The sequence below is a fragment of the Macaca mulatta genome, chromosome 9, assembly GCF_049350105.2.
Source record: "Macaca mulatta isolate MMU2019108-1 chromosome 9, T2T-MMU8v2.0, whole genome shotgun sequence".
Classification (NCBI taxonomy): Eukaryota; Metazoa; Chordata; class Mammalia; order Primates; family Cercopithecidae; genus Macaca; species Macaca mulatta.
Window position 1 is genome coordinate 116,802,868 of NC_133414.1, and position 26,761 is coordinate 116,829,628.

Consider the following 26,761-nt stretch of genomic DNA (forward strand, 5'->3'; position numbering starts at 1 on the left):
TAGTGGAGTAATTGGAAATGTATAGGCCAAGAAAATAAACCTTGACATGCCTGATTTACACCTAATATAAAAATTAAGTCAAAATGGTTCATGGGCTTAAATGTAAAATGTGAACTCTAAAACTTACAGAAAAAAAATCATAGGTTGAAAATTGTCGAGATCTAGAGCTAGGCAAATTTATTTATTTATTTATTTATTTTTGAGACGGAGTCTCGCTCTGTCGCCCAGGCTGGAGTGCAGTGGCGCAATCTCGGCTTACTGCAAGCTCCGCCTCCCGGGTTCACGCCATTCTCCTGCCTCAGCCTCCTGAGTAGCTGGGACTACAGGCGCCTGCCATTATGCCCAGCTAATTTTTCTTTTTCTGTATTTTTAGTAAAGACGGGGTTTCACCCTTTTAGCCAGGATGGTCTCCATCTCCTGACCTCCTGATCTGCCGGCCCCAGCCTCCCAAAGTGCTGGGATTACAGGCATGAGCCACAGCGCCTGGCCACAAAATGTTCTTAATGACACCCAAACATTGATCTATAAAAGGTAAATGTATAAATTGGACTTCTTCGCAGTTAAAAAATTCTGCTCTGTGAGGAACCTCATTAAAAGGAAGAAGAAACAAGTTATCACCTGGAGAAAATATTTTCAAACCAAAAACCTAACAAGGACTATTATTTAGAATACACAAAGAACTCTCAAACTCAACAGAAAAAACAACCCAATCAGAACATGGGTCAAATATATAAAGAGGCATTTTATTCTAAGAGGATATATGAATGGCAAATAAGACTTGAAAAGACGTTCAACTTCATTAGCCAATGGGACAATGCAAATGAAAGCCACAGTGAAATTTCACTACACACCTACCAGAATGGCTAAAATTGAAGAACAGTAATAACACGAAATTCTGAAGAACATTCAGAGAAACTTGATCACTCATACTTTGCTGATGGGAATGCAAAATGGTACAGCCACTCTGAAAAAAATAGTTTGGCAGTTTGTTAAAAAACTAAATAGGAAACTACCATATCACCTAGCAATTACACTCTTGGACATTTATGCTAGAGAAATAAAAACCATATTCATGGAAATACCTGTCTGTAAATGTTTATGGCAACTTTGTTCATAACAGTTAAAAACTGGAAACTCTCAGATGTCCCTCAACAGGTAAACATCCATACCATAAAATCCAACTCAGCAATAGCATAGAACAGATTAATGATACATGCAACCTAGATGAATCTCCAGAGAATTATGCTGAGTGAGAAAAACCAACCCCAACAGGTTAAAAACTATGATTCTTTTTATATAACATTCTTGAAATGGCAAAATTATAGAAATGGATAACAGACTAGTGGTTGCCAGAGATTAAGGAGATAGTGACAGGTGGGAAGTGGGCACAGCTATAAAAGAGTCATATGAGGGATTCTTGAAATGATGGGAGAGTTCTGTAGCTTTGTCAATATTCTGGTTGTGATAATGCGCTGTATTTCTGCAAGATGTTACCACTGGAGGAAATGATAAATGGTACATCAGATCTCTTTGTATATTTTCTTTTCTTCTTTTCTTTTCTTTTCCCTTTCTCTTTCACTTCCTCCCTCCCTCCTTTCTCTTTCTTTCTTTCTTTCTCCCTCCCTCCCTCCCTCCCTCCCTCCCTCCCTCCCTCCCTCCCTCCCTCCCTCCCTCCTTCCTTCCTTCCTTCCTTCCTTCCTTCCTTCCTTCCTTCCTTCCTTCCTTCCTTCCTTCCTTCCTTCCTTCTCTTTAAGAGACAGGGTCTTGCTCTGTTGCTCAGGCTGGCGTGCAGTGGCACCATCGCAGTTCATTGCAACCTTGAACTCCTGAGCTCAAGCTGTACTCCCACCTAGTCTCCGAGTAGCTAGGACTACAGGCATGCATCAGCACATCGGGCTAATTTTTAAATTTTATTTTTTGTAGAGATGGGGGCTTGCTATGTTGTCCAGGCTGGTCTCCAACTTCTGGACTCAAGCGATCCTCCTGTCTCGGACTCCCAAAGGGCTGAGATGACAGATGTGAGCCACCATGCCTGGCCTTTTTGTATTTCTTACAACTGCATGTGAATCAACAATTATTTCAAAATAAGAAGTTTAATTAAAATAGGTATGACCTCTTTGCTGATGAAGTTTATAATGGACTGGAGGAGAGAAACGTTAATTAAACCTCTACACAAACATATTTAGAAATTTGAGTATAAGAATGCTTTAAAGAAGAGGTGTATAGTACCAGGAGAACATATAATAGATGGAGTGATCACATGATTTAGTGCTCAAAATGGGATACTGTTGAAAGTGAAAGGGGATGCTATTAGTAATTACACTGGGAAAATGAACCTAAACTGGGACATGCAGTCGCTTTAATAATAGGGGAGGGGGATGCGTCCTGACTCATTCAGTGGGGTCAAGGGAGGCTCCCTGAAGGAGGTGAAGATAGACTGAGGACCAGAAGGAAGATGACAGTGAATCAGACAAGGTGGAAGAGAAGAGCAATAGGAGCAAAAGTCCCATGCCAGAGGGGCGCCCGAACCTGTGGAAAGAGGAGTTTGGAGTTGGAGCTGCTGATGGATTCTGCCCACCTCCCAGGACCCAGAGGCCCCTGCTCGGTTTCCAGCAGGAAAGCCCTCATCTGGGTTCTGGCTCTGATTCCTGTGACCTGGCCGCACTCTCCCTTCTGCTGCCCTGACTGGGGTGTTCCCTTGTAGACCGCGTGTTTCTTTTGAGGCTATATTTAGTTTCCTCTTTGCTCTCTCTGCCACGCTTGAACAACTTCCCAAGGATGCTGTCTCTCTTAGGTCCACAGTGGGGCTCTGGATTCTGACTCATTCGGGCGAACGGGTCGGGGTCAGGGCACCTGCGTGCGCGGGTGGTCACAGACGCGTCCAGGGTAGATCTCCTTCTCCATCCTGCAGCTGCTGAAGTGGTCTCGGGCCATTCCTGAAGGTTTTTTCCTGTTCTTTGCCCAGTCCCACGCTTCTTCTGAGCTGCAGCCCCATCTTTACTTGGCTGTTCCTGCTCCCCTGGGGAGCTCCTCCTTCCCCTTGGTTTTCGCCACCTGGGGTCCTCTTTCTTGCTCTTAGGAACTGCCCCTGCCCCATCATTCTACTTGGACGGTGGGTTTAACTCTCTGAGCATCAGAGTCTCAGCCTGTAGAATAGAGATACTGGCCCGGGCGCTGGGCTTCTCCAGGACTCTGGGAAGATTAAATGGGGGAGATGGACACATATTCACCTCTTGTTCAGAGTCATAGCATTGAAGCCAGGCATCAAGGCGATTTCCATGAAGTTATTTGCTCTTGAAGTCTAATCTCACCTGGGGAAATTAAAAGGTTTGCTCTCCCATGAAGGAAATCCCGCATCACTGGGCAGAGGAAGATACTTCTTTTTTGGGGGTGGTGGAGTTAGAGATGGATGGTAAAAGGGGGCTAATAATTATTTATTAAGTCCTTATTATGTACCAGACACTATTCAAACATTCTGTCATTGGGTCCTCAAAAAACTCTTTGAGAGAGGGACAATTGATATCTTCATTTTACAGATGGCGAAACTGATGCTCAGATGGGTTAGACACCTTCCCCCAGGTAACATAGCTGGTAAGGCAGAGCTAGGATTGGAACTCCACTCTTTCTGAATCCAGAGTCTTTGTGTTTGACTACTAGGCTCTGCAGTCTCCCTGGAGATCATGTCTCGTTTCTATTCCCTGAAAACACATCTGTCTGCATTTTCTCTCTTCTCCCCAACACAACTATAACCACCACCTAGGCACCTCTACTCTTGCTCCTTCTCTCATCCATCCCTCTTCTTCTTTTTGCTTTAACCACTTTTCCCCTCAGTTCTATTTTCTTCTCTGTTATGTAGGCCTTAACCTGCCACTGGCACCCCGGGGGAAGAGGTCAATTCTGCTTGGGTCTCACTGTCATTGCTGCCTGGATTTGCCCATGGTTGTCTAATCTTTTTGTTAAACTTGGTGAAGCAAGTTGGTGATGCCTTTTAAAATGCAAATATTATGCTCCTGGAGAAGGGTACATTAAGGCATCACCATTTAGGTGTGAATTAGATGCTTCCTTGTCTATGAACTTCGATGGGGAAGCACAGAATAAAGAGTGTGAACAGGAAAGGGAGATTGGGTGCAACAGACTCACTTTCAGCATATACTGGCTTCTAGAAACCAGAACTGTAGCTTGCTTGGGTCAGGAAGATGCCAAATCGAAGGAGATGAAATGTGTAACTATATTGATGGCAACTAAAACAACACACCCATGCCTTCTTTTATATAGCTCTTTAAAGTTTGCTTAGCGTTTCCTTGTAAATTGCCTCCTTTAATCCTCAAGCCCAGTTATAACCCTGTTACAACAATGAGACTTGTTAGACCCTCTCAAGTAACATCAGTGAAGCCAGGACTAGACTTTAAATCCTCTCCTATCTTCATATTCACCTCTTCTAAATAACCTCCTGCTTTTTATTAAGGATATTCTAACTAAATTGCCCAAACCTTCTTTCTGTCTTCTGTACAAGTTCATTCTTTCCATTACTCTTTCATTCAGTTGACAAGCACTTATTGAGGATCTGCCATTAGGTTAAGCTTTTGCACATATTCTTTCATTTACTTCTCAAACACTACATTATGGGGAAGATGTTAAAATACTTCCTTTTAGTACGGGAAAATGGAATAATGTATCTCTCTCTGCCTGACTGACCAATGTCTCCCACTGCGAACCTCTGAAGACCATCACAATTAGCATCAAGGCCATGCTTGCCATAGCCAGCGATGGAGTGTACCAGGGATGCCAGGCAGGCCCATTCCTGGAGGACAGGGGACTTTTCCGATAGTGACTGACTCAGAAGGGGACTCTTTGGATAGTAAATGACTTTGACTCAAGAACTTCCCATCAGCTTTGCCAAACTTTCTTAGAACTTCCTGGGAACTCATGATAATTTAAGAGCCATGCTGTAAAAGACAGACTTTTCTCTAAGAAATGTGGCTTTGCATTGTGAATCATTAGTGAGAGGAATAAAATGAAAACTTATTTTCCTGCAAAACTTCTTTTCCAACTGCTTCCACCTCATTAGATTGATGCCCTCCTTTTCTTTTGGAGATGTGACTAGAGGGAAAATGTCAACTAAGTTGCTGATGACTTTAGGCGGCTTAATGAGTATGTTCTTTCCCAGAGCTTGTTAAATTTCCATTGTTGACTTTACTTCTTAGCCCAAACTTGCTACTTGAACACAGGCCTGGAATTCACCAACCATAATTTTCTTTTCTTTAGGAGGTAAATGGCATCTAAAGAGAAGGATGTCACCAACTAAATCGCCAACCTCTTCCCAAATTGTAAGGTATGTTGTGGAACCCATGTGTCCAGCAAGGACCCGCCATCAGCATTAATCCTGGTGATATGTTCCTGGGTGGCAAGACAGAGGATGCAGCAGGAAGAACTCTGACTTCAGAGCCAAATAGACCTAAATGTAAGTATTACCTGGGGCATGCTGTGGGACGTAGGTCAGGGAGACAGTGCAGACCACTGTGTGAGAGCTGTCTGTCTGGATCAGACAGATCCTTTAGTCTGGTTACTCACAAGCTATGCAATCCAACCTCTCTCACTCAAAGTTTCCTCATCTGTAAAATGGGGACAAAGTACTAGCCTCCACAGGACTGTTAAGGAGAATAAGAACATTTATAGCCAAATTTATCTAGCACTTAATCTTCACTAGACCTTGTTCCAAGTGCTTTATTTATCAGTTCCTTTGATTCATTTAATCTTAACTGTGACCCCATATATTAAGTATTATCACCATCTTCATTTACAGATGAGGAACTGAAGGATAGAGAGATTGAGTGATTTATCGAAGGTCACACAACTGGTAGTTAGTAGGGTTGGACTTGAAACATAGGTAATTTTTCTCTAAAGTATGGACTCTCAGTCACTCCAATAGAATGCTGGTGAGTCCTTACCATATTTCCAGTCAAGAGTTAGTGCACTGCATAAATTATCATTCATCATTATCTTCTACATTATCTCCCCTAGCATCACTGCTTCACCTGTATATATTTGTTTCTTAATCTACTAATTGGAACCAAGGAATGACTTTGTCTGGATTAAATGAAGCAATGGCCATAGAAGACGTATTGCTTAACTTAAAGAAAGTCCTTATTAAATGTCAGTTTTCCAGGTAGTTATTTTCTGCTCTCCCCTTCTTTCTGCTTTTTCTCTTCCACTTTTCCTTCATCATAAAGTCTTTGGTGCCTTGTGGACAGGATTCTTAATGTTACTTCCTATACCTATAACCACTGGGCAGATGGTCACCCCTCCCCTGTTTTCCCCTTCTCCATGGGAGAAGGGTTTCCCTGGTTAAACATCCAATTCCACATAGGTATTGTGTGAAATGTTACCTCGTCAGGATTTTGTTTTAGTTTGGTTTTCTACAAGAAGTTCAAGATGAAGGCAAACAGGGTCCCTTTCTTTCTCTAAGAATTCTTTTTTTTGGTGATGGGTGTAGTGGACATTTATCTTGCTTCATCCTGTGGCTGCCCAACATCTGAACTCCCTTCCCTGTGTGTTGGAGACTTTCCCACCTCAGGAGGCAGATCTGCTTTCTCATTGCATCTCTGGAGTACGGGCTAGTGATCTAGGCTTGGCCAATCAATGCCAGTAATATACAAAAGCAAGCAGAAGGTTAGCTGGTGACAATGGAGGTGGCAGCAACATTCAGCATTCAACTCTTGTGGTGCTTGCTAAAGCTGTAGCATCTAGGCTTAGTGATGCTGGTAATAGGGTCCTTATAGGACCAGTTCCATGGTGTGATTTCAGGTGTCACTTTGCCTGCAGAACCACTGAGCCTAGTTTTCCAGCCCACCCAGCAATTTCGGGAGTTACTTAATATCCTTTTCATAAGATAATTTTCTTTTTTCTTTTTCTTTTTTCTTTTGACACAGAGTCTCACTCTGTCGCCCAGGCTAGAGTGCAATGGAACGATCTTGGCTCACTGTAGCCTCTGTCTCCTGGGTTCAAGCAATTCTCCTGCCTCAGCCTCCTGAGTAGCTGGGATTAAATGTGCTCACCACCACATCTGGCTAATTTTTTTGTATTTTTAGTAGAGACTGGGTTTCGCCATGTTGGCCCGGCTGGTCTGGAACTCCTGACCTCAAGTGATCTGCCTGCCTTGGCCTCCCAAAGTGCTGGGATTACAGGCATGAACCATCATGCCTGGCTGCTTTTCATAAGATAATTTTCTCCAAATTTGTGTTGGAGAATTGTTTTCTGTGGCTTACAAAAAGAACATTGACACCTGCAATAAGGTGTAGTGGAAAGTAGTATCAATCAAGTCCTAGAGCTTTTGCTTCTTTAGAAAGTTGACACATGCTAAAAAGAACAGGTGGTCAGTAGCTGCAGCAGAGGTATTATTATTTATATTCATCTGTTTTGTTTTTTATTGCACATTTATTGAGGGTCATCGCTGTGCCAGGCATTGGGCCAGGTGCTGAGGATATAGTATTGAGGAAAACAGACACTTCATGGACACACAATGATAGGAAGTCCTAATTGCAGTGATCATCTGGCTGGTTTTGTCTGCATTTCAGGTTTTGTTTCACAATCATTTGCCTCCATAGAAATTCAGAGAGTTACAATATAGACTGTTGTTTGATGTTAATCAATTAATTAATTTCCTATTTAGTTCTAAAAAGAATGTGAAGTGGCTTATCAAAAATACACAGATATAGATCAAAGAGTATCAAACAATAAAAACAGCATTTAGTAAAAAGGGAGCAGAGGATAAAAATCTTGTCTGAAGACCATTAGAACAAATTAACTTGGTACTCAGCGTGACTGTTGAGAGGAGAGGAAGACAAAGGAGAAGACAGAGCCAGTTAAAAGAGCCTTTAAGAAAGGATGTCAGTTTCACAGCAGAAATCCAAGTTTTAAGAGAAATTTGCTTTTAGGTCTTCATGTAAGAAGGGCCAGACATTTTATAAAATATGGAAATAGGGCTGGGTGCGGTGGCTCACGCCTGTAATCTCAGCACTTTGGGAGGCCGAGGGGGTTGGATCATCTGAGATCAGGAGTTTGAGACCAGCCTGGCCAACATGGAGAAATCCCGCCTTTACTAAAAAAAAATACAAAAAATAGCTGGGCGCAGTGGTGTGTGCCTGTAATCCCAGCTACTCAGAAGGCTGAGGCAAGAGAATTGATTGAACCCGGGAGGCAAAAGTTGCAGTAAGCTGAGATTGTACCACTGCACTCCAGCCTGGGCGACAGAGTAAGACTCTGTCCCCCCCCTCAAAAAAAAGGAAATAGGCATCATTTGAATGCTTCTCTATCTGTGCCTGCTGTGAGTGCTGATGGCAAAATATCTATTAGATTATTGAGGGTCTGGAAGGGTAAGGGTGTGTGTGTGTGTGTGTGTGTGTGTGTGTGTGTGTGTGCATGTGTGTGTGTGTCTGTATTTGTGATGTCAGGGAGAAGAAGCACAGTTTCCCAAAGTGTTATTTCACTGTGATGGAAAACAAAACAAAACAAAACAAAACACAACACAACACCTGAAAGAAGACTTATTTGAATGACATTTAGTGTAATCTCATGGATAACTTACAGTATACAGTTTACTTTCTCCAGTTGTTTTTAACAGGGACAGAAGCCCTGGTGAGAAAATGCATTCCCAGTGGGCATTTTTTGCTGACCCTATGGGGACTGTGTGAGGGCTAATCCTCATCTCCACCTGCCTTTCCCAGCTGAAGTAGATATTATGTCAGCAAGGGAAATGGGAGCCCTTTTAACCTTAGTCCTCTCTTTTAAATTCCAAAGTGATACGGGACAGCACCTATCTTATAGGAAGACAAATAATTGGATGATGATGACATGATGATGGTGATAATAATGATATAATAACAAGTACTATGAGGTTGTGGAGGCAAGCTTCATAGAAGAGGATTCTTCCACAAAGAAGGGCTCTTCCCACGAAGCCCCTTTCATGTTGAAAACTGTGGCAGAGGACACATTCCAGGCTTAAGGAATACAGTAAGAAAGTTCATGGAGGTGGGGCAAGAACATGGAGCTTTGGATACCATTCTAAGAAGTCTGGATTTTATAAAAATGGTAGGTCGTAGAAAAATTTTGAGGAGGGCAATTCATGATATAATCTTCCTTATGTTTTAAGAGGCTATTTTTGTCAACAGTGTGGAGCTGTGTTGTTTAAAACAGTAGCCACTAGTCACATGTGGTTATGAAATGTGGTAGTGAAAAAATGTGGGTGGTCTGAACGGAAATGTGCTGTAAGTATAAAATACATACTGGATTTTGAAGACTTGGTACAAAATTTGTAAAAATACCTCAATAATATTTATGTTGATTACAAACTAACTATTTTTGATATCTTCAGTTCAATAAATAAAAGTTAATTTCATTGGTTTCTTTTTATTTCAGTAAAGCTACTAGAAAGTTTAAAATTTCCTGTGTGGCTTACATTACATTTCTATTTGAAGTTGCCAGTGTCGAGGCTGGCTAGGAGAAGGAAAGAGCCAAAGACCAGGAGAAGAGAGGAAACTATTGCAAAACCTTAGGCAAGAGATGTTGAGGGTCAGATCTAAGGCAGTGACTTTGGGAATGAACAGGAGAGGAGTGGTAAAACCAAAACACCAAAAAAAACAAAAAAACAAAAAAAAAAAAACCAAAAAAAAACCCAAAAAAGGCTTTTTAAAATAGGACGAGACAAGAGTTTTTATGGGTCTGGGGATCCAAAAGAGGGAGTCAAGCCTGCAAGTTAAGTGTCTGGTCTAGGTGACTAAGATGTTGGGGTGACGGTTGTAGGTTTTGCTGCATATGGGTTTCAAGGGGAACACATACACCTATGAAGCAATGAGGAGGTCCGGTGTGAAGCTCAAGAGGGAATGTGGTGAAGTTGTAGATCCAGGAGCCAACACTAGGAGGTGGTAGTAGAAGGACAGAAATGGGCCTGATCACTGGGCTCATTCAGACAGGGAGAAAGGGTAAAGAGAATGAGAGCCAAGCACGGAGAATTGGGGGAAATGATGGAGGCTGGGGCTCAGAATTTAAGATGTGGACAAAAGAAGACAAGCTTGACTGAGGCTGGCCAGGGAGGACCCAGGAGATCCTGGTACCATGTAGACCAAAGGAGACTTTTTCAGATGGGACAAGTTTACAAATGCAGGAAGAAGAGGTTGTTGAGTGGGGCTGTCAGGTGTGTTGGGGTAAGCCTTTGACTGAGTCGCCTAAAAGCATATGTCAAATTGCAAAAAGTCCAGGAGCGAGGAAGAGGATACTGTGGGTACAGGTGAGAACTACTGGGAGAAGTTTGGGCACCAGAGAAGGCTAATGGGGACTCAGGAAGCACGGGGTTGGAGGCAAGGGGTTGGGGGTGGGGGGCAGGGGCAGCTCAGGGCTGAGGGCAAGGATTTTCAGGCAAAGGGTGAAGGAGGGAGAGGCTGAAAGTGGAAGGAGAAGACTATAATTGATGGGAGCAAGACCAAGAAATCTGGTGCAGGAGGCATGTGAAAATGTCACACTTGCGGGAGTCTTTCCTTGTTTGTTTGTTTTCAAACAAAAGCTTTTTAGCTACATCTCCTCAAGCCCATCCCAAGGATCCAACTCTACCCGGGTTCCATCTGGGTAGGGCCTTCTTCAGAGAGGAGGGAGAGGGAGGCACAGAGCGTCTGCCTCTTTTGCACCCGACTGCTCCTGCTCGGAGGCCGCGGGAAGCTGCGGGGACTGGATGGTGCACCTCCCCCGTGCGCACAGGGCTTGGGAGACCGCACTTCTCCGGTCTGTGTGAACCTCGGGTCCACCCAGACCTCTTATACTGTGGCACCTCCGCCCAGAGCCTGAAGAAAAGAGCAGCACCGCGTCCCTCCCCAACCCCCAGCCTCAGCTCGGGCTGCAGCACCGGGCCTCCTCCGGCAGGGGCGCTGGGAACCCGCGGATGGCCGGCTCTCGTCCAGCGCACGGTCCCGCGCCCACCTGGGTCTGCGGCGCTGGAACTTTTCTTGGGACTTGCCCGCTACGCCCTACCTTTGGAAACCCACAGATGCCAGGACCGCCCCATTCTGGGCCGGACGTTGTCGCTGGCTTGGTTCTTTGGCCCAGCCTCCCTCGCTGCTAATTGCCATTTTGGCACCCGGTGGAAAAGCAAGTTCAAGAGGGCGGGGGCTCTGGGGAATCGCTGTATGTCTTCTTCCTCGGCCAGGTTAGATTCTCAGGCGACTCTTCTGCCTCCTCCATCCCTCTTGGCTCTTACCTGGAGCCCTTTCGCCTCCTCTTCTATCTCCCTCTTCCTTTTGCACCACTCTCTCGCCCCTTTTCTCCTTCACCTTGTCTTTCCTCTTCTCCCTCTCCCCTTTTTCCCTCTGTTTTCTCCTTCATTCCTTCCTCTCACCTTTCTTCCCTCTCCGCGCATTCCCCTCCCTCTCGCTCCTCTTTAATCATCTTCTAGAGAGGAGGAACTCTTTACTCCTGAAGCGGAAGAGCAGGGCTGGAGACTCTCTCTCTCCCTAAGCCTCCTCCCTCCTGCCTGCTCCTTTCTTAATAGCTCCTCCTCCAGCTCCTCTGGTCTCAGACTTTTCAACCCCTTGAAATCCCAGGGGCTTCTCGGAGGCGGCGGGCTACACCACATGTCCTGGGGCCTGTAAACCGCAGCTGGAGGTCGTCTTTGGGTTTACCTCACTTCCCTTCAGCCCACGCAAAGTCTCCATCTTCGTACGGTCACGAAGGGTCTCAGCTGCACCAAGCGCGCAGGCTACACTCCTGCAGTGGCGGACTGGGGACCTGATAAGCCCACACGGCTGCGGCCCGAGTACCCTCTTAACTGGCGGCCGACACTTTGAAACAATTGAGCCCGTTCAGAAACGGACTGGGGAGAGTAAGGGCACGACCTCAAAATCCCAGGCAGCAAAATGAAGTCTGGATCTTCCTAGTAGGAGCAGACATCTCGAATACTCTCTCGCCCCACCTCTGGCCGGGAGGTCCGGGCAAGGAGAGTCCCTCAACCGAGAAGATCTGGGAAGTCCCCCCGTTCCCGCCAGGGCCTTCCGCCTCTCTTCCCTCATCCCCTGGGAGGCTTTATCAGGTTCTAATCCCTAGTAGTGGGGGCCGTGGGTGCTCCGGGCGCCAAGAGGAAGGGGCTGTTGAGAGCGGCCTGCCTAGTTCTCAGCATTGCCTCTTAGACCACTCGCAGGCTCCTGAAAATGCAAACACAGCCCGTGCGTGATCCGCGGGCGCCCAAAGCCCGAGCGCACACCTCCCGCCCCCGCCCCACTTGCCATCGCTCACACTAACGAGCACACATGCTCGTGCAAACGCGCACGCACGGAACCGCGCGCCCCCTCACACCCAGCCGCGCTCCCGGCCCGGCTCAGCCAGGTGCCCCCACGAGGCAGCGCCGGGTCTGCCCGCTAGCCCCCTGCGAAGTCCTCGCCTCACGCCCGCCCGCCTGCGCGCACGCACGCGCACGCACGCATTCTCCGCGCCCCCGCGCGGGGGCGCAGGCCTCGGGTGGCGGGGTTTGGCGGGGAGCCGGCCGGGCCAGGGATCCGCGAGCAGAGTCCCGGGTGCATCCCAGGCTTGGCTTCCGTGCGCAGCCTCCCCGCGCGGAGGCACCTGGCTCCCCCTCGGCTCTAGAACGCGAACAGTTGGCGTTGAGCACACAACTCCTCCTCCCTCTCCCCCGAGACCCCTGTACCCTCCCCGCGCGCCATCTCCCGCCCCTCATAACAGGCCCGGAGAGTAAACCCCCAAACGCGTCCAGAAGCGGCTCCCAACTCTTCGCCGGGAGCACGTTGGAGCCTGGATTTCGTAGAGACTCGGGATTGGAGTCTATTGCCGGCCCCTCCTGGATCCGGCTTGATTTTCATATTTTAAGAAGATTTTCTTATTACCTTTGATTACTCCTTTTAACGAAATTCTGGAGGAGCTCAGTGGGGAAGATTGGTGGGAATCTGATTTTAAGAAAGAAAGCACCGAAGGGACAATTATTCATTTTCCTCGGGTTTGGAATCACCCTCTGGACGAGAGAGCGGGCGAGCGGGAGCTAGGTGGGAAGAGTGGAGAGGATCGGCGAGGCGCGCCAGCGGGAGCCACCTCCTTCCCGGCCGCCCCCTCCCCACTCCCCCTACACACACTCGCTCGCTCGCCGGCGCGCGCACACCCCCCGCGCCGGACCCGCACCTCGGCGGGCGCCACACACTCGGCAGCCCGAGCAGCGGTACCGCAGCGGGATGGAGGCGGCGCGCACGGAGCGCCCCGCAGGCTGGCCGGGGGCGCCGCTTGTCCGGACGGGGCTCCTACTCCTGTCGACGTGGGTCCTGGCCGGCGCCGAGATCACTTGGGACGCGACAGGCGGTCCCGGGCGCCCGGCAGCCCCGGCTTCGTGGCCACCGGCGTTGTCTCCACTCTCGCCGCGGGCAGTGGCAAGCCAGTGGCCGGAGGAGCTGGCGAAGGCGCGGAGAGCCGCCGTGCTGGGGCGCCGGGCCGGACCAGAGCTGCTGCCCCAGCAGGGCGGCGGCAGAAGCGGTGAGATGCAGGTGGAAGCCGGAGGGACGTCGCCGGCAGGCGAGCGGCGGGACGGGGGCATCCCAGCTCCTGGCAAGCTTGGCGGCGCGAGGAGGAGTCGCCGGGCGCAGCCCCCAAGCACCCCGGAGCGCGGGGACGCCCGGGCTACTGCTCCGGCCGATGGTTCCAGAGGAAGCCGTCCCCTGGCTAAGGGTTCCCGGGAGGAGGTGAAGGCGCCGCGGGCTGGGGGGTCGGCGGCTGAAGACCTCCGGCTGCCCAGCACCTCCTTCGCGCTGACCGGGGACTCGGCCCACAACCAAGCCATGGTGCACTGGTCGGGACACAACAGCAGCGTGAGTACCCACCCGGCGGCGTGTCCGCCTGCTTCCTGACACCGAAGGGGAATGGGGGGGGGGGGGCGGGAGCGAGGGACAGATAGTTGCTCGGGGTCGAGGCGGGGGACGCCTCGACTTTTCGAGATAACAGGTTTGTCCGATTCCCCCCACGCCCCCAACAGGTTAACGGAGTTTGTTGTTAGACGCTGTGTGCGTTTGTTTACTGGAGACCCTAGGCTTCGGGCCGCCGGGTGGGGAGATGAGGAAGGGGTTTCTTAAAGATGAGTGGGGGAGGGATCTATGCCCACTTTCTCCCATACTTGGCTTGGAGGGTCAGTTTTCCTGTTTTCGGGGTACTTGAATTCTTAGATGAGAAAAAGGGCTGACTTGGGGCGGGAGCCTCTGAACAGACCGGTTCCTGCGACTGCCCAGGCTCCCCCACCCACCCCCCCGCGCCCGTCACGCGAAAGGGAACCCGGGAAGCCATTCGGACTCCCAGCCTCCTGCTCGCCTCGGGGTCGCTGCTCTCCGCTCCAGGCGCGCAGTCCTCTAGCCCAGGAGGGAGGCTCGGCCAAGTCGGCCCCAAGCCTTGGCCTTCTGTTAACCCTAGTTCCTCCTTCAAAGCCCAGGGAGCGGCCCTGGAAAGCCGTAGCAGAGGCCGTAAAAAAAGTTTAAAGCGTGAAGCGAAATTCCACACCCATCCAGCGCCTATGCCACACCGCTCGCCCTCACGCACGCACAGACACACGGAAGTCGCTGAGCAGAAAACTCTCGCCTTCACCACTGCATTCTGCGCCACAAACGGCTCCCTGAGCGGAGTTGGGTCCCTGAGCTTCCTGCACACCTCACCGCCCGCTTTTCCCCGCCACCGGGTTCTCCCGGACAAGGATGTACCGAGAGGTGGCGCCGTTGAGCCCGCTCTGGCCGACTCGGGCGTTCGGGACTGGGCACCCGACTGAGCATCGCGCCCGCCCGCCGGGCAGCTGCAGCGGCTCGCAGCGCGTGCCCGGAGGGGCTCCCCGTACTTCGCCGGCACCCAGCGCTGTGCAGCCAAGCAAAGAAAAGGCGGGTGACAGGTTCCCACCATCTTCCCCACTTCCCTCCCTCCCGCGGTCCCTACTTCAGCCAGATTTGGAAAATCCTTTCCTCTTCTCTGGCTCAATGGTTCAGATCAGAACCTGGCGTTGGGTAGGGTGCACGCTCCAGGCGGAGGATGACGGGTGTCTGTACAAGCAGCCTTGGGGAATTGATTTGATAGGAACTCACTCCGCAACAACCTGCCGTTTTGTATTTCTCTTCATGACCGATGTTTGACAAGATTTCTCTGGGAAATTTTTGCCTTATTTTAACAGAGCCTGGGGTGTCCAGGATTGGGTATCTAATAAGAGGAAAGCGAGGGGTCCGCAGAAGGTAGCACATAAGCAATACCAAAGTGCAGATTTCTTGGTTTCTAATGATGCATAGCGCGGCAGCCCAGTCTGGGTAGCTGATGCTGGGCTTGAAGGACCAGTGGAGTCCAGCTCCAGAAGGGCGCAGTGGTGGACTTCATCTGCCTTGGATGAAGACCCCCGCAGCCTCGGGCTGACAGATCTGGCGAGGGGTGAACAACGTGTGCCTTTGCAGGGCTGGGTGATTGAAGACTTCTAAGTCCTTTCCAAGAGGACTTGGATATGTGTGTGCTGTGCGGAGATTCTGACAGCAGAGGTTGTGAATCCCAACTTCATTTTAGTTTGATTATGTGTGTGTGTGTGTGTGTGTGTGTGTGTATGTGTGTGTGTGTGTGTGTCGAGGTTCTTACTTGGTGAGGAGGATGGCTAGGATGTGTGTAAGTAAATATATCCTAGGAAGAGGAGGATGTAATGTCTTCACATCTGTGGCTTTACTACTGCCACATTAGGACAATATAAATTCACCCTCCCTGAAGAGTTTTTCTGTGTCTCTGCTTTTAAGGATTATTTCTGAGTATTTACAAAGCCTCTGAAGATGGGACTTTAGAGAAAATGCTTCCTGCAAATAGCAGTTAACTGTGCATGACCTTCTTTGCTCATCTTCAAAGCAGTTGTGCAGCAGAAGAGGTGAGGGGCAGGTCTGGCCCGTGCTTCCTGGGGAAATGACTCTTCAGTCAAATGACGGCCAACGGGGCTTGGGTACTGGAGCAGTTGGGCTTGGAGTCCTTGGTGACAGCAATGAGATTGGACAATGTATGAACAGCCCCCAGGGACTTATTCGTTGTGCTCTTGGCCAGCCTTACTGCCCATGCTGGAGCACCACAGGTGGATGTAGGGCCACGCGCTGTCTTCTCTTTCCATTCTAGGGAAGAACTGCCTCTTTAGCCCCTAGGCTGGACCTGTCTCTTCTGACCACATTTTGTAGGCAATCCAGAGAGACATCCTTGATTATCAGGTCTGTGAGCCTCTGTGAAGAAGATGGAGAAGCATACTCACATGGCCCTGTCTTTGAGACTTTAAGGAAATCTCCTGGTGAGTCACTGGGAAACCAGTTTCAGCAACATTTACCCAGTTGGTTTTTCTCCTGTCCTCCTTTCCTGATGGCAGGAAAAGAAGGTGTTGTAAATAAAAGCCAGGGTGAAGAGTGATGGGGATGAGGATGCTTTGGAAAGATCCCTTCATCATTGGTTTCAAAGTGGAGGGAGATGTCCATAAAACAGAGAACATGGGGCCTAGCTCCAGGCTCTTCTGACATGGGAAGAGAATTTTATCTTTTCTTCTGGCTTCTGGAGTATTAGACATGTCCTTCTTCAGGAGGCCACCAGTTTAATTTTTAACACAATGAGGGTTTCCTTGCTCTTCTTCCAAGTGTCTCTGATGCACCCGATTACTTGATATGAGTTCCCTTTTGGGGAAAGTTTTCAGTAACCCTATGAAATTGAAAATTGAACTCCATTCTGACTGAGTTTACAGTCAGGGATGCAGGGTGGGACATGTAGGAGAAGGGCCTTCAGCCCACGCCATTGGTCCCGTGTGTGCCCCAGGTGGTTGAGGGTACAGGAGGAGACCTTTGACCAAGACTTGGGGTGGGTATTTGCCTTGGTCCCAGGACTGAGAAGAGATGGCTTTGGGGGCAAAGGAGAAGGAGTGCAGCTGGCTTTGGGCAAAGGAATCAGGAGGGCATGGGGCCTGGGCACCATCTCTGACCATGTTGCCTGCCAGGTGCTCTGGCTGGAAAGTGAGTGGACTTGGCCTTGGAGCCTTTACTGTGGAGGAGCGATTTGCTATTTTTTCTCTCCAGTTGCCTCCAGCTGGAATCCTGGTGATTAATGGGTCAGAGAGTGTTTCACAAACACCCAGAGGGAGCCCAGTCCCCGTGGCTTACAGGGAAACAGAAAAACACATTATTCTGTCCTTTTTCTTCAAATGAAAGAAGAAGCCTCCCTGCTTGCTCAGTGAGTTGGCAAATGACTCTGGAGAGTGGAAAGTTGTGAAGGCACAGTCCACTTCTCCGCACCCCCTCCTCCTTGGATTAACCCTTCATGCCCCACCCCCCCGCATTCCTGGTGCTGAGGTGAAAACACAGCATCTGCCCTAACGTTGGACCTCATGTCCTTCCAGCAGCGCACTCGAAGTGGTAGTGATTTGCAGGCTGCTGCCCCTGCAGTGTATCTGCTTGGAATACTTGCCAGCTAGTTCTCAGTTAATGTGCCCAACACTGCATCTTGGTGAAGAGAAATGGGGAGATGCTGATATTTTTAGGCCCTCCCAGATCACTCTGCCCTGAGCATACTAGTAGGTATAACACACAGATTCTCCCAGGCAGGATTTCCTACCCTTAACTAATTCAGCTGGACTGTATTCTAAAATATTTACTCCTAATGTGCAAAATAGTGACAGATTTGATCAGATTAATTGTATTTCACTCACTGGATCATCTAATTGTGGCTCCAAACAGATTTTTCAAATAGCTTTTGGCTGGATTGCCTTGTCTTCATCGTCCCTGCTCACAGTTCCTGTGTCACAATATCTTAATGCATTCTGCCTTCTTGGAGGCTTAATAAAGAAGCCTGCCACAGAAGCCATTCTTCAGGGTTTTGCCAAAAAAATCTGTTTTCAATTAATATTACAAGGGGAAACCATGTCAGTTGAGATGTAGCTGGGAAATGCATGGGGACATAATGGCACTAATTGCTCCTGGTCATTGCTGGTCTGAGGGGCGGTGGGGAGAGGAGGAGCTGGGCACAGCTATTTATCTGCTCTGTGATTTCTCTGATGGCTGGATTAGACGGTGTGATTTCCATCTCAGATCCTTCAGTGATTTCCAAGGTGAGCAGAAGTTGCAGACTCCTTAATTGGGAGGCCTGATTTAATGATTACAGAAATGCAGTGGCTGGAACTTGCTTTCTAGTTGGCAAAGAAGGAATGCTGGGAAGTGGCTTCTCCAGTGGTGTTGGATTTAAGGGAAGGGGAGTTGGTGACTCCAGTGGCAGGAAGGCTCAGTGAACAGAAGGGAAAATTGCTTTTTCCTTGGGCTGTGTAAATCTATTGTCAGTGAAGGAATCCTGGAACTGGATGATCTGTGGGCCCTGAATCATCTCATAAGGAGCAGAGAGGTGTGACAAAGCAGACACTCTGTGATAGGAAGATTTGGCTGGAGACCAGTGGTTTATCCAAGGCTAGGTGCAGATTGGCTAAGTCACTTAAGGCCTGTGGCTTGACCCACCTGTTGATTTCCTGCTTTCTGCCTTCTTTGGGCCTCTTGGTTGGCTTGAACACTTCCCATATAGGGAGAACATGTCAAAGGATGATTCTGCAGTAAGTTTGGGGGAGAAAAGTGGCCTTGTGGAGGAGGAGGTGGGAAATACAGAATGTGAGTGCTTAGTGGGTCACTCGGCAGTTCTGGTAAGTAGAACTGGCTTTGTGGTTGGATCGAATTTGGCTAAGTTTGTTCTGGTGTTGTGGGTAACTGGGAAAAGGCTCAGATAGGGCTCTGACTTTGTTGGTAGTCAGTGGAGATGAGGGAGCTTTGCCTTACACATGGTTGGCACTTGATAATGTTTGACTGAGTGAATGAAAGATAGTCTCAAGTCTCATCAAGCAGAGATGATAAAGGAATTAGAAATTGTTGTTGCCTGGGATAGCAATGATTTCAGAACTTGACAGCTGCTATAGCCAGGAGTGTTTCATCCGGTGTGTCTACATTCTGGCTTGAGGACCTTTGGTTTCTTGAATTCAAATCCAGAGTCCATTAGCCTGGCATTCAAGGCTATGTATGTCCTGGGTCTACTTCTCCAACTTTGGGTTTGACTCTTCCCTGATTAACTCCTGCATTCTGGCCAGGGCAGCGTCTTCATTGTCCCAAGCACCTTGAGGTCTCCTCCACTTGAGGCACCTTTCTTTCTTGATGATAGGGCACCTGTTATTCATAGCTCAGTTCAACATTCCGACTCAGTAGCTCTATGAAACGTTCCTTAGAAGCATTTATTTCTCTTCCCCTACTTATTTATAGAATTTAAAGAATGAACTACACATTTGATCATATTTAGTTTAGTACTTACTTTAGTTTTATATTATTTGGTGAGTGTTTTGAGGGTAAGAGCTGAAATAATTAAAACAGTACCCCCTCCCTCCCATCACCATCAAGTGTGAGTTCTGTTCTTCTCATCCATGCCTGGCAGCATGTGCCACAGGGTAGTACATAGCTCAGTAATACTGAACTCATCTGGGGAGTTGGACCGTGACTTAGCTGCAGGGTAAGAGGAGAGGAAAGACCATTTTGCCCTAAGTAACTTAACAGGTTAACACCGTCTCTTAATGACACTGAGTTTATACAACTGGTGTATTGTTTCATATATACATGTTAACATAAGATTCAGAGGGATCTCTACGCTACTTAATAAGAGGATAGAAATAAGGACTAGTTAACAATCCTGGCTTCTCATGCACTTCAGAGATCAGATGGACACTCCCGTAAGACATTCATCAATTTTCTGAGTTTTTCCTGTGTATGTGGCCTTGTCCTAGAAACTGTGGGGTTGGTAGAAGTGTGATAGAGGGGATACAAAGAAGGATGAGACAACATTTGCCTCATGGTCCTGCCAACATGCTTTGGATGTGAGAGTGCTCTTCTGTAAAGTTAAATAATATGTGACAACAAGACAGATGCCGTGGGGTGACATGTGGTTAATTGTCAAGTGATCGTTTCAGGTTATGAGCTCACAGAAGAGAGGACCCCTGTGGGACATACTACAGGAATTTTGCAGACTGTCGAGGCTGGAAGTGCACTTGCGAATTGTCTTCATCAAATCACTCAGGATAGAGATGAGGATGTGATACTCAGACAGAAACATGGCAGCCTACCTTGGATCCCACTTATTTTTTTTTTTTTCTCTTGGAAGAGCCATCCCCTCTTCACACCCATTTTTCTCCTTTCTTCTCATGTTAACAGAACATTTTCCCTCTAAGAGGATTTGTGTGTTTTCACTCTGATGAGGTGCCCATTTTATAGGTAGGGTTGACTGAGGCCTTAGGATGGGTATAATATGAGGCTAGTCAGAGAGATTTAGGAATAGAGTCTTTTCTTCTGTTCTGGGGCCATGCTCTGTAGCCACCCTGCCCACCCACTGTGATGGCTGCAGACAGTGAATAACAAGCTAGTTAATGTTGGACAAGCTGTGTCTTACTAACCATTGTTAATGGGGGCCTCCTGTGAGTCACCTTGTTATTTGAGTTAGTGAGTAATTCAAGCCTGGTTACATCACAACCAGAAACATTTTGCTCCTTTACTTTGATCGGTATAGTTTGGATTTAATTATTTATGGATATGCTGTTGTTTATAGTACACTAATAAATGTTCTATAGTAAATTTGGAAAAAATAATGGAATCTACGACCTCAGGATTGCACAAATTGCTGTCTGCTATTGAATGCATGCAGGGAAGCAGAGGAAGCCATCTGTGCTTGGTTGAGATGAGAGGGACCTGCAGCAGAGTGGGGCCAGCAGGGTTACTGGTCAGTAAAACTGTGCCCTTGACTAAGTAGGGGACTGTTACTTGGCATACATCGGAAAGAGAAAAAAACCTTCTTTAGGGGAAAGACTGGAAATAAAGCTATGTAGGATAATCAAGGATTCTGTGAGGTTGTAGGATTATTTAGTACGGGTATATGGTACAACTTGTGTGAATTCATATTTGTGGAGAGATTTCATCCTGAATGCAATCCTCTTTCGGATTTGTTGAGAACGGATAGACTGGGAACCTGAAACAGGCCACATACTAAATAAGATCATGGATTGTGCAGCCAGGTGCCTGGCTTCAAGTCCTGCCTCTGTTTCTTAATAGCTGTGTGACATTGGGCAAGTTGTTACCCTCTCTGCTGTTTCTTCATATGGAAAAAGGGGGTGATGATATAGTATCTCTCACCTTGGGCTGTTGTAAGAAGTAAGTGAGATTGTACAGGGCAGAGTGCTTAAAAGGAGTGCCTGACCCATTTGTAGCAAGCACTCAAGATACTTTTAGTTTAGTTGTTATTTTTATACCTGGAAGGGGCCTTCCCTTAATTTTCAGATGGAAATGTTGAAGCAGAGGTAGAAGGCACTCGCTCAGAATTTCCCAGTGAGCTGATGGCAAGGCCTTGGCTAGATTCCAGTTCTCATCAAGATACTCATTTCAACCACCTCCCATAGTTCATGCTCCCAGTCACATGAGTCTTTGCCATGTCTATCATTTATGTCGTGCTAAAGTAGACGTTGAAAAGGATCTAGAAGTGAATGACTGGGGACCTGGATTCTTGAAATTCATAGTCAGAATTTGTAATAGAAACAGAATCACATTAGTTAGATGATTACACTAATAAGCTATGAATAAGGTTAACATTATTTCAGGGCTTTTATTGCATGGAGAGTTAAGGGATCCAGAAAGATGAAGAGTAGCTTCTCTCAGATTGGGCATCCATGATACAACTCATAGCTAATCAAGGGAGGCTTCTTGAGGGAAGTGAGTAAAGTGTGTAGCTTCTAGAACATTGGAGATCACTGGATTGCTGGGGCTGGTTCGCAAGCAGATCCCATTGTGCCAAAGACTCATCTGTGCCAAAGTCATGGGCTAGACCTCGATGTTCATTTTTCCTCTCCTCTTCTGTATTTGTGCCTGTTGTGAAATGGGCGTATCACATGGATTGGAGCTATCTGTAGAATATCTGCAGCCTGTTCCTCAGAATTATCACACTGGTACAATCCACTAATTACTTTGTGGTGATCTATACCCATAGAGTTGCAGGCTTGAGTTCCCTTTTTGCCTTCACCCTGTGTACCAAGAATGGAACCTGAGAGCCCTACATAGACACTAGAGGGAGCGTTGCCCTGGGAAAGAAGTGAAAATAAATAGGATGAAATAACGAGACAATGCTGTACCAAGAATTGTTCCGAAGAAGGGAAGATGAAAAGTAGCCTGTAAGTGAATTGTGTAGGGGTTGTATGATGACCCATAGATGAATAATCAGTTGGCAGCAGGGCAGTTTTCAATCCTGGGGGGCTGATCATTCAGCCTCTTCCTACAGAAAAAAGGGGAGTAGATACAAACACGTTCATCCAGCAGTTAGATACTCAGACCATTAATGACTGAACTAACACTCTACAAATAGATTCAGCTGGAAGTGATGCTTAGGCTGGGTTCTCCCATCTCTTCTGTATTTCCTTCCTTTTTGCTTGCTTGCTCTCTTGTATCTGGTGGTTAGTCAATAGGTGATTATTGAGTTGAACAGAATAAATACTTGCTTAAATACTTAAAAGTGCCTGGATAAAGAACAAGTGTCTTGGGGATAGAGATGTGTCTGGCCTGCTGTTGCTGGCCTGGGGTCTGCACCCTGGGACATTGCAGCTATCTCTCACAGGCTCTCAGGTCCCACATGCCTGACTCATCCTCCCAAAAGCCTTTTTGACATCTATGGTGATGTAGGCATTTTCTCATTCAGATGGTTAGAATCAGGTTAAAGATTACACTGCTGCATAAGAAATAAACTTTTTCTTTTAAAAATCTGTTCTCAGTGGGAGATGAAGAACAATTACCGAGTTGAACATTTTCAAGACTAGAAAAATAGCTCAAGCTGCCATATCTGAATGTGATTACACATAGTGGGGGAACTTGTCTACAATAAGAGTTCTGAGACAATGAAGCTGGTGACACAGAGAAACTTGCTTTCCAGAGTGGTGGTGGAAGAGGAGGGTATCCTTAGTGGTGAGATGCTTATCTCACTGTGTTGCTTTCAGTGTTATTCATGCTTGAAAGCAAACTTTTGTTTGAAAGATTTCTTAAAACTCTAAAACATCTTTTCTGTCATGAGAAGGTCCGTAAGCAACAGCAACCTTGAACAAGTCTCTAAGCCTTAGTTTCGCTGGCTGTAAAATGATGATAATACTGGTCTTGCAGGATTGTTGTGAATCTTAGAGATGATGCCTATAAAGGCCCTAGCATAATAGTCAATTTTAACATAAGAATGTTAACTTTCGTAATTCCAGTACTTTGGGAGGCTGAGGTGGGCAGATCACTTGAGGTCAGGAGTTTGAGACCAGCCTGGCCAACTAGTGAAACCTCCGAGCTCTACTCAAAAAACAAAAACAAACAAACAAACAAACAAAAAACAAAAATTAGCTGGGCGTGGTGGCACATCCCTTTAATCCCAGCTATATGGGAGGCTAAGGCTAGAGAATCTCTTGAACCTAGGAGGCAGGGGTTGCAGTGAGCTGAGATGGCGCCACTGCATTCCGCAGCCTGGGTGACAGAGTCAGACTCTCAGAAAAAAAGAATGTTAATTCTCATTTGGAGATTTGTTGGTACTCTACTCATATTCCTGGGTGTTCCTTTGCTCTGCATGCTGGCCTAATTTCCAACCACCAGCACCAGGGACTGTTTGCCCAACAGCTTTCCCTGGCCACTGTAGCTTGCTTTGATCACACAAGGCAAGGAAGAGTCAAGAAATTAATGCCTGTGAGGGAGCAGGGAGCAGCCACTACCAATGACTGGTGGGAGTTGATGGATAAATATCCAGCCCCCTTGACCACTGGGGTTGGCTAACTCTGAGACATGTTTCTTTCATGGTCTCCCAGAGCTCCCCGTGGGATTAAACCCCAGTTTTAAATGTGTGTGTGTGTGTGTTTTTAAATGGGTGCATTATTAGTAAGGAGAGAGCCTACAAATATGATTTAAAAAATGGAAAGTGCTTCTTTCAAGCATGCCTAGATTTGGTCTTACTTCAAGCAGATGTATTTTCATTCATTCTTTCATTCATTCATTCAATATTTTTTTTTGCTTAGTATGATGCCAATTCAGTTATTTGAATATTCTGAGATTCAGTTTCCTCACCTGTAAAATGAAAAAGTTGCAAAAACTGCTGCAGCCCACCTCACCACAAAGTAGATATATTAGGTCAGTCATTTCTTGATGGGTGAAATGGGGACAATCCTATTTGCTCCCTTTATGTCACAGTTAAAAAATGAGATGGTGCATATGGAAGCATTTTGTAAAGAATAAGGGGTGATATGAACCCAAGTTGTTAGTTTACCTCACCTCTCCTTCATTCCCTTAAGGAGCTACAGACCCTTTGACAACAGATTTGAGACCAGATACAGCTCTTGCCTTCTTCTGCCTTCTGTCAGTACAAACGAACACTGCCATTAACATGCATACCGTGGTAGTAAAAACTCCAAGATTCTTATTCCAGGCATGATATACAATTTATTTCAAGTCACACCTGATATCATAAAATTCTCAGATGGGAGTGTAATTTGGATGTTTTAAAAAAACATTTGCCCCAGGTCATGACCTGTATTGATTGTTCTGCCTTACTCTTTTCAGATCATGTGAAGTATTTAGAGAGCGCCTACTATACGCCTAGTGAGGCAGCATGTACAAAAAAAATCTATGTGATGCAGACCGGACACCCAAAATAACTTACAGTTTTGTGTGTGGTAAACATGTTGGACAGCTATTGCAGAGAGCAGTGAGGTAGCATAAGACATGTGCTAATGGAGCATTCTTAGGAAATAACTTGAACATAATCAAGACCACAGTGAATGAAAATTAATGAAAGTGTTAAAAAATTCTGGTTGTTTTTATTATCTGCAACAAAATCTACTAGCACAATAAGAAAGAGATGTCGTACTCTATCACCAAACGTGGGTCACTTGACAAGGAGTGTCCTGAGCTTTGAGGTCGAATAGATTACCTGTTGTTCTGACAATTGTTCAGAATTCTGCCATGTCAGTGTAGGGTATAAATTTCTTATAGACAACTCTGTTTTACCTTGTGTTTCTACTTGTTTTATTTTCTTTATAGGAAGATAAAGAATATGCTATTTCACCATAGTACTATGATATTCCAACTTTTCAGTTGTATTATTATTAGATATTCTAATTTGTACTGATTTCTTTCTTTCTAGGCCTGTTTCCCTTCTGTCATCTTGAGATTTCTATTTATTTTACTCTTGGATTAGTGCCTCTATTTTTTGGATTCCATTCCTCCGTTGTGGGCTGCTTTTCATTTTTCTGTGGCATATCCTCAAGTAATCTTTTTCAGAGAATGCATGGGAATGTCTTGGTTTATACTTCGTGTCCTGACAGAATGTGAGTAGATGTATTTTGACTCTCAAAAGATCCTGGCTTAGATGATGAATCATATGGTCACCCAGTGCTTGGGAGATATTAATGCTTTAAAAAAATTTTTAATTTAAAAAATGTTTTGTGGGTACATAGTAGGCATGTATACTGATGGGGTACATGAGATGTTTTGATACAGATATGCATTGCATAATAATCACATCATGGAAAATGGGATATCTGTTCATTCAAGCACTTATCATTTGTGTTAGAAATCATCCAGATTATACTCTTTTAGTTATTTTAAAATGTACAATTAAATTATTATTGACTGTAGTCACCCTTTTGTGCTATCAAATACTAGGCCTTATTCATTCGTTTTATTTTTTATACCCATTAATAATCCCCACCTCCCCCTCTCCCCCACTACCCTTCCCTGCCTCTGGTAATCATTCGTCTACTCTATGTCCATGGGTTCAGTTGTTTTCATTTTTAGACCCCACAAATAAGTGAGAACATGCCACGTGTGTCTTTTGGTGCCTGGCTTATTTCACTTAACATAATGACCTCTACTTCCATCCATGTTGTTGCAAATGACTGAATTTCATTTGTTTTTATGGCTGAATAGTACTGAATAGTACTCCACTAAGTATATGTACCACATTTTCTTTATCCATTCATCTGTTGATAGACAGTTAGGTTGCTTCCAAATCTTGGCTATTGTGAATAGTGCTGCAACAAACATGGGAGTGCAGATATTTCCTTGATATATTGATTTCCTTTCTTTTGACTGTATACCCAGCAGTGGGATTGCTGGATTTTATGATAGCTCTATTTTTAGTTTTTTGAGGAACCTCCAAACTGTTCTCCATACTAGTTGTACTAATTTACATTCCCACCAACAGTGTACAAGTGTTCTGCGTGTCCTCACCAGCATTTGTTATTGCCTGTCTTTTGGATATAAGCCATTTTAACTGGGGTGAGGTGATATGTTATTGTAGTTTTGATTTGCATTTCTCTGATGATCAGGATATCCACTTTTAAAAAAGATTCTTGGCATGTCTAAAATTTTGTTTTGTTCTCACATTGGCTTGGTGGTTCATCTGGATAGAGAAATCTAGGGTCAAAGAAAGTTTTTCTTGGATTTGGGAAGTACTTAGGTTACTTGATGATTTTGTATCATGTGCTATTTTGGCATTATATGTGTCTCCCCTTCTACTCATGGACTGATGAAGGTGGGAAAAGGAGTTACATAACATAAGATACCTGTGACTTTGTTCAAATTAGTGATGTGCAACCCTTGAGGAAGCCCGATGCATTAAAACTGGATTTATGCAAAATCGGTAGTATAAGGTAGGGGATTATACACTCTGCAGGGCCATTTGCTGTTGACAC

At 46.3% G+C, this 26,761-nt stretch overlaps 1 protein-coding gene across 1 annotated transcript in view; it reads left to right on the forward strand.

The window, feature by feature from the left end:
- The first annotated feature begins 13,180 nt into the window (after positions 1 to 13,180).
- Positions 13,181 to 26,761, forward strand: part of SORCS3 (sortilin related VPS10 domain containing receptor 3) — a 609,576-nt gene continuing 595,995 nt past the window's right edge. The window contains exon 1 of the mRNA XM_015148111.3: positions 13,181 to 13,844. Coding sequence (XP_015003597.2) covers positions 13,218 to 13,844 — 627 coding nt within the window. The 5' untranslated portion in view covers positions 13,181 to 13,217. The remainder of the gene's footprint in view (positions 13,845 to 26,761) is intronic.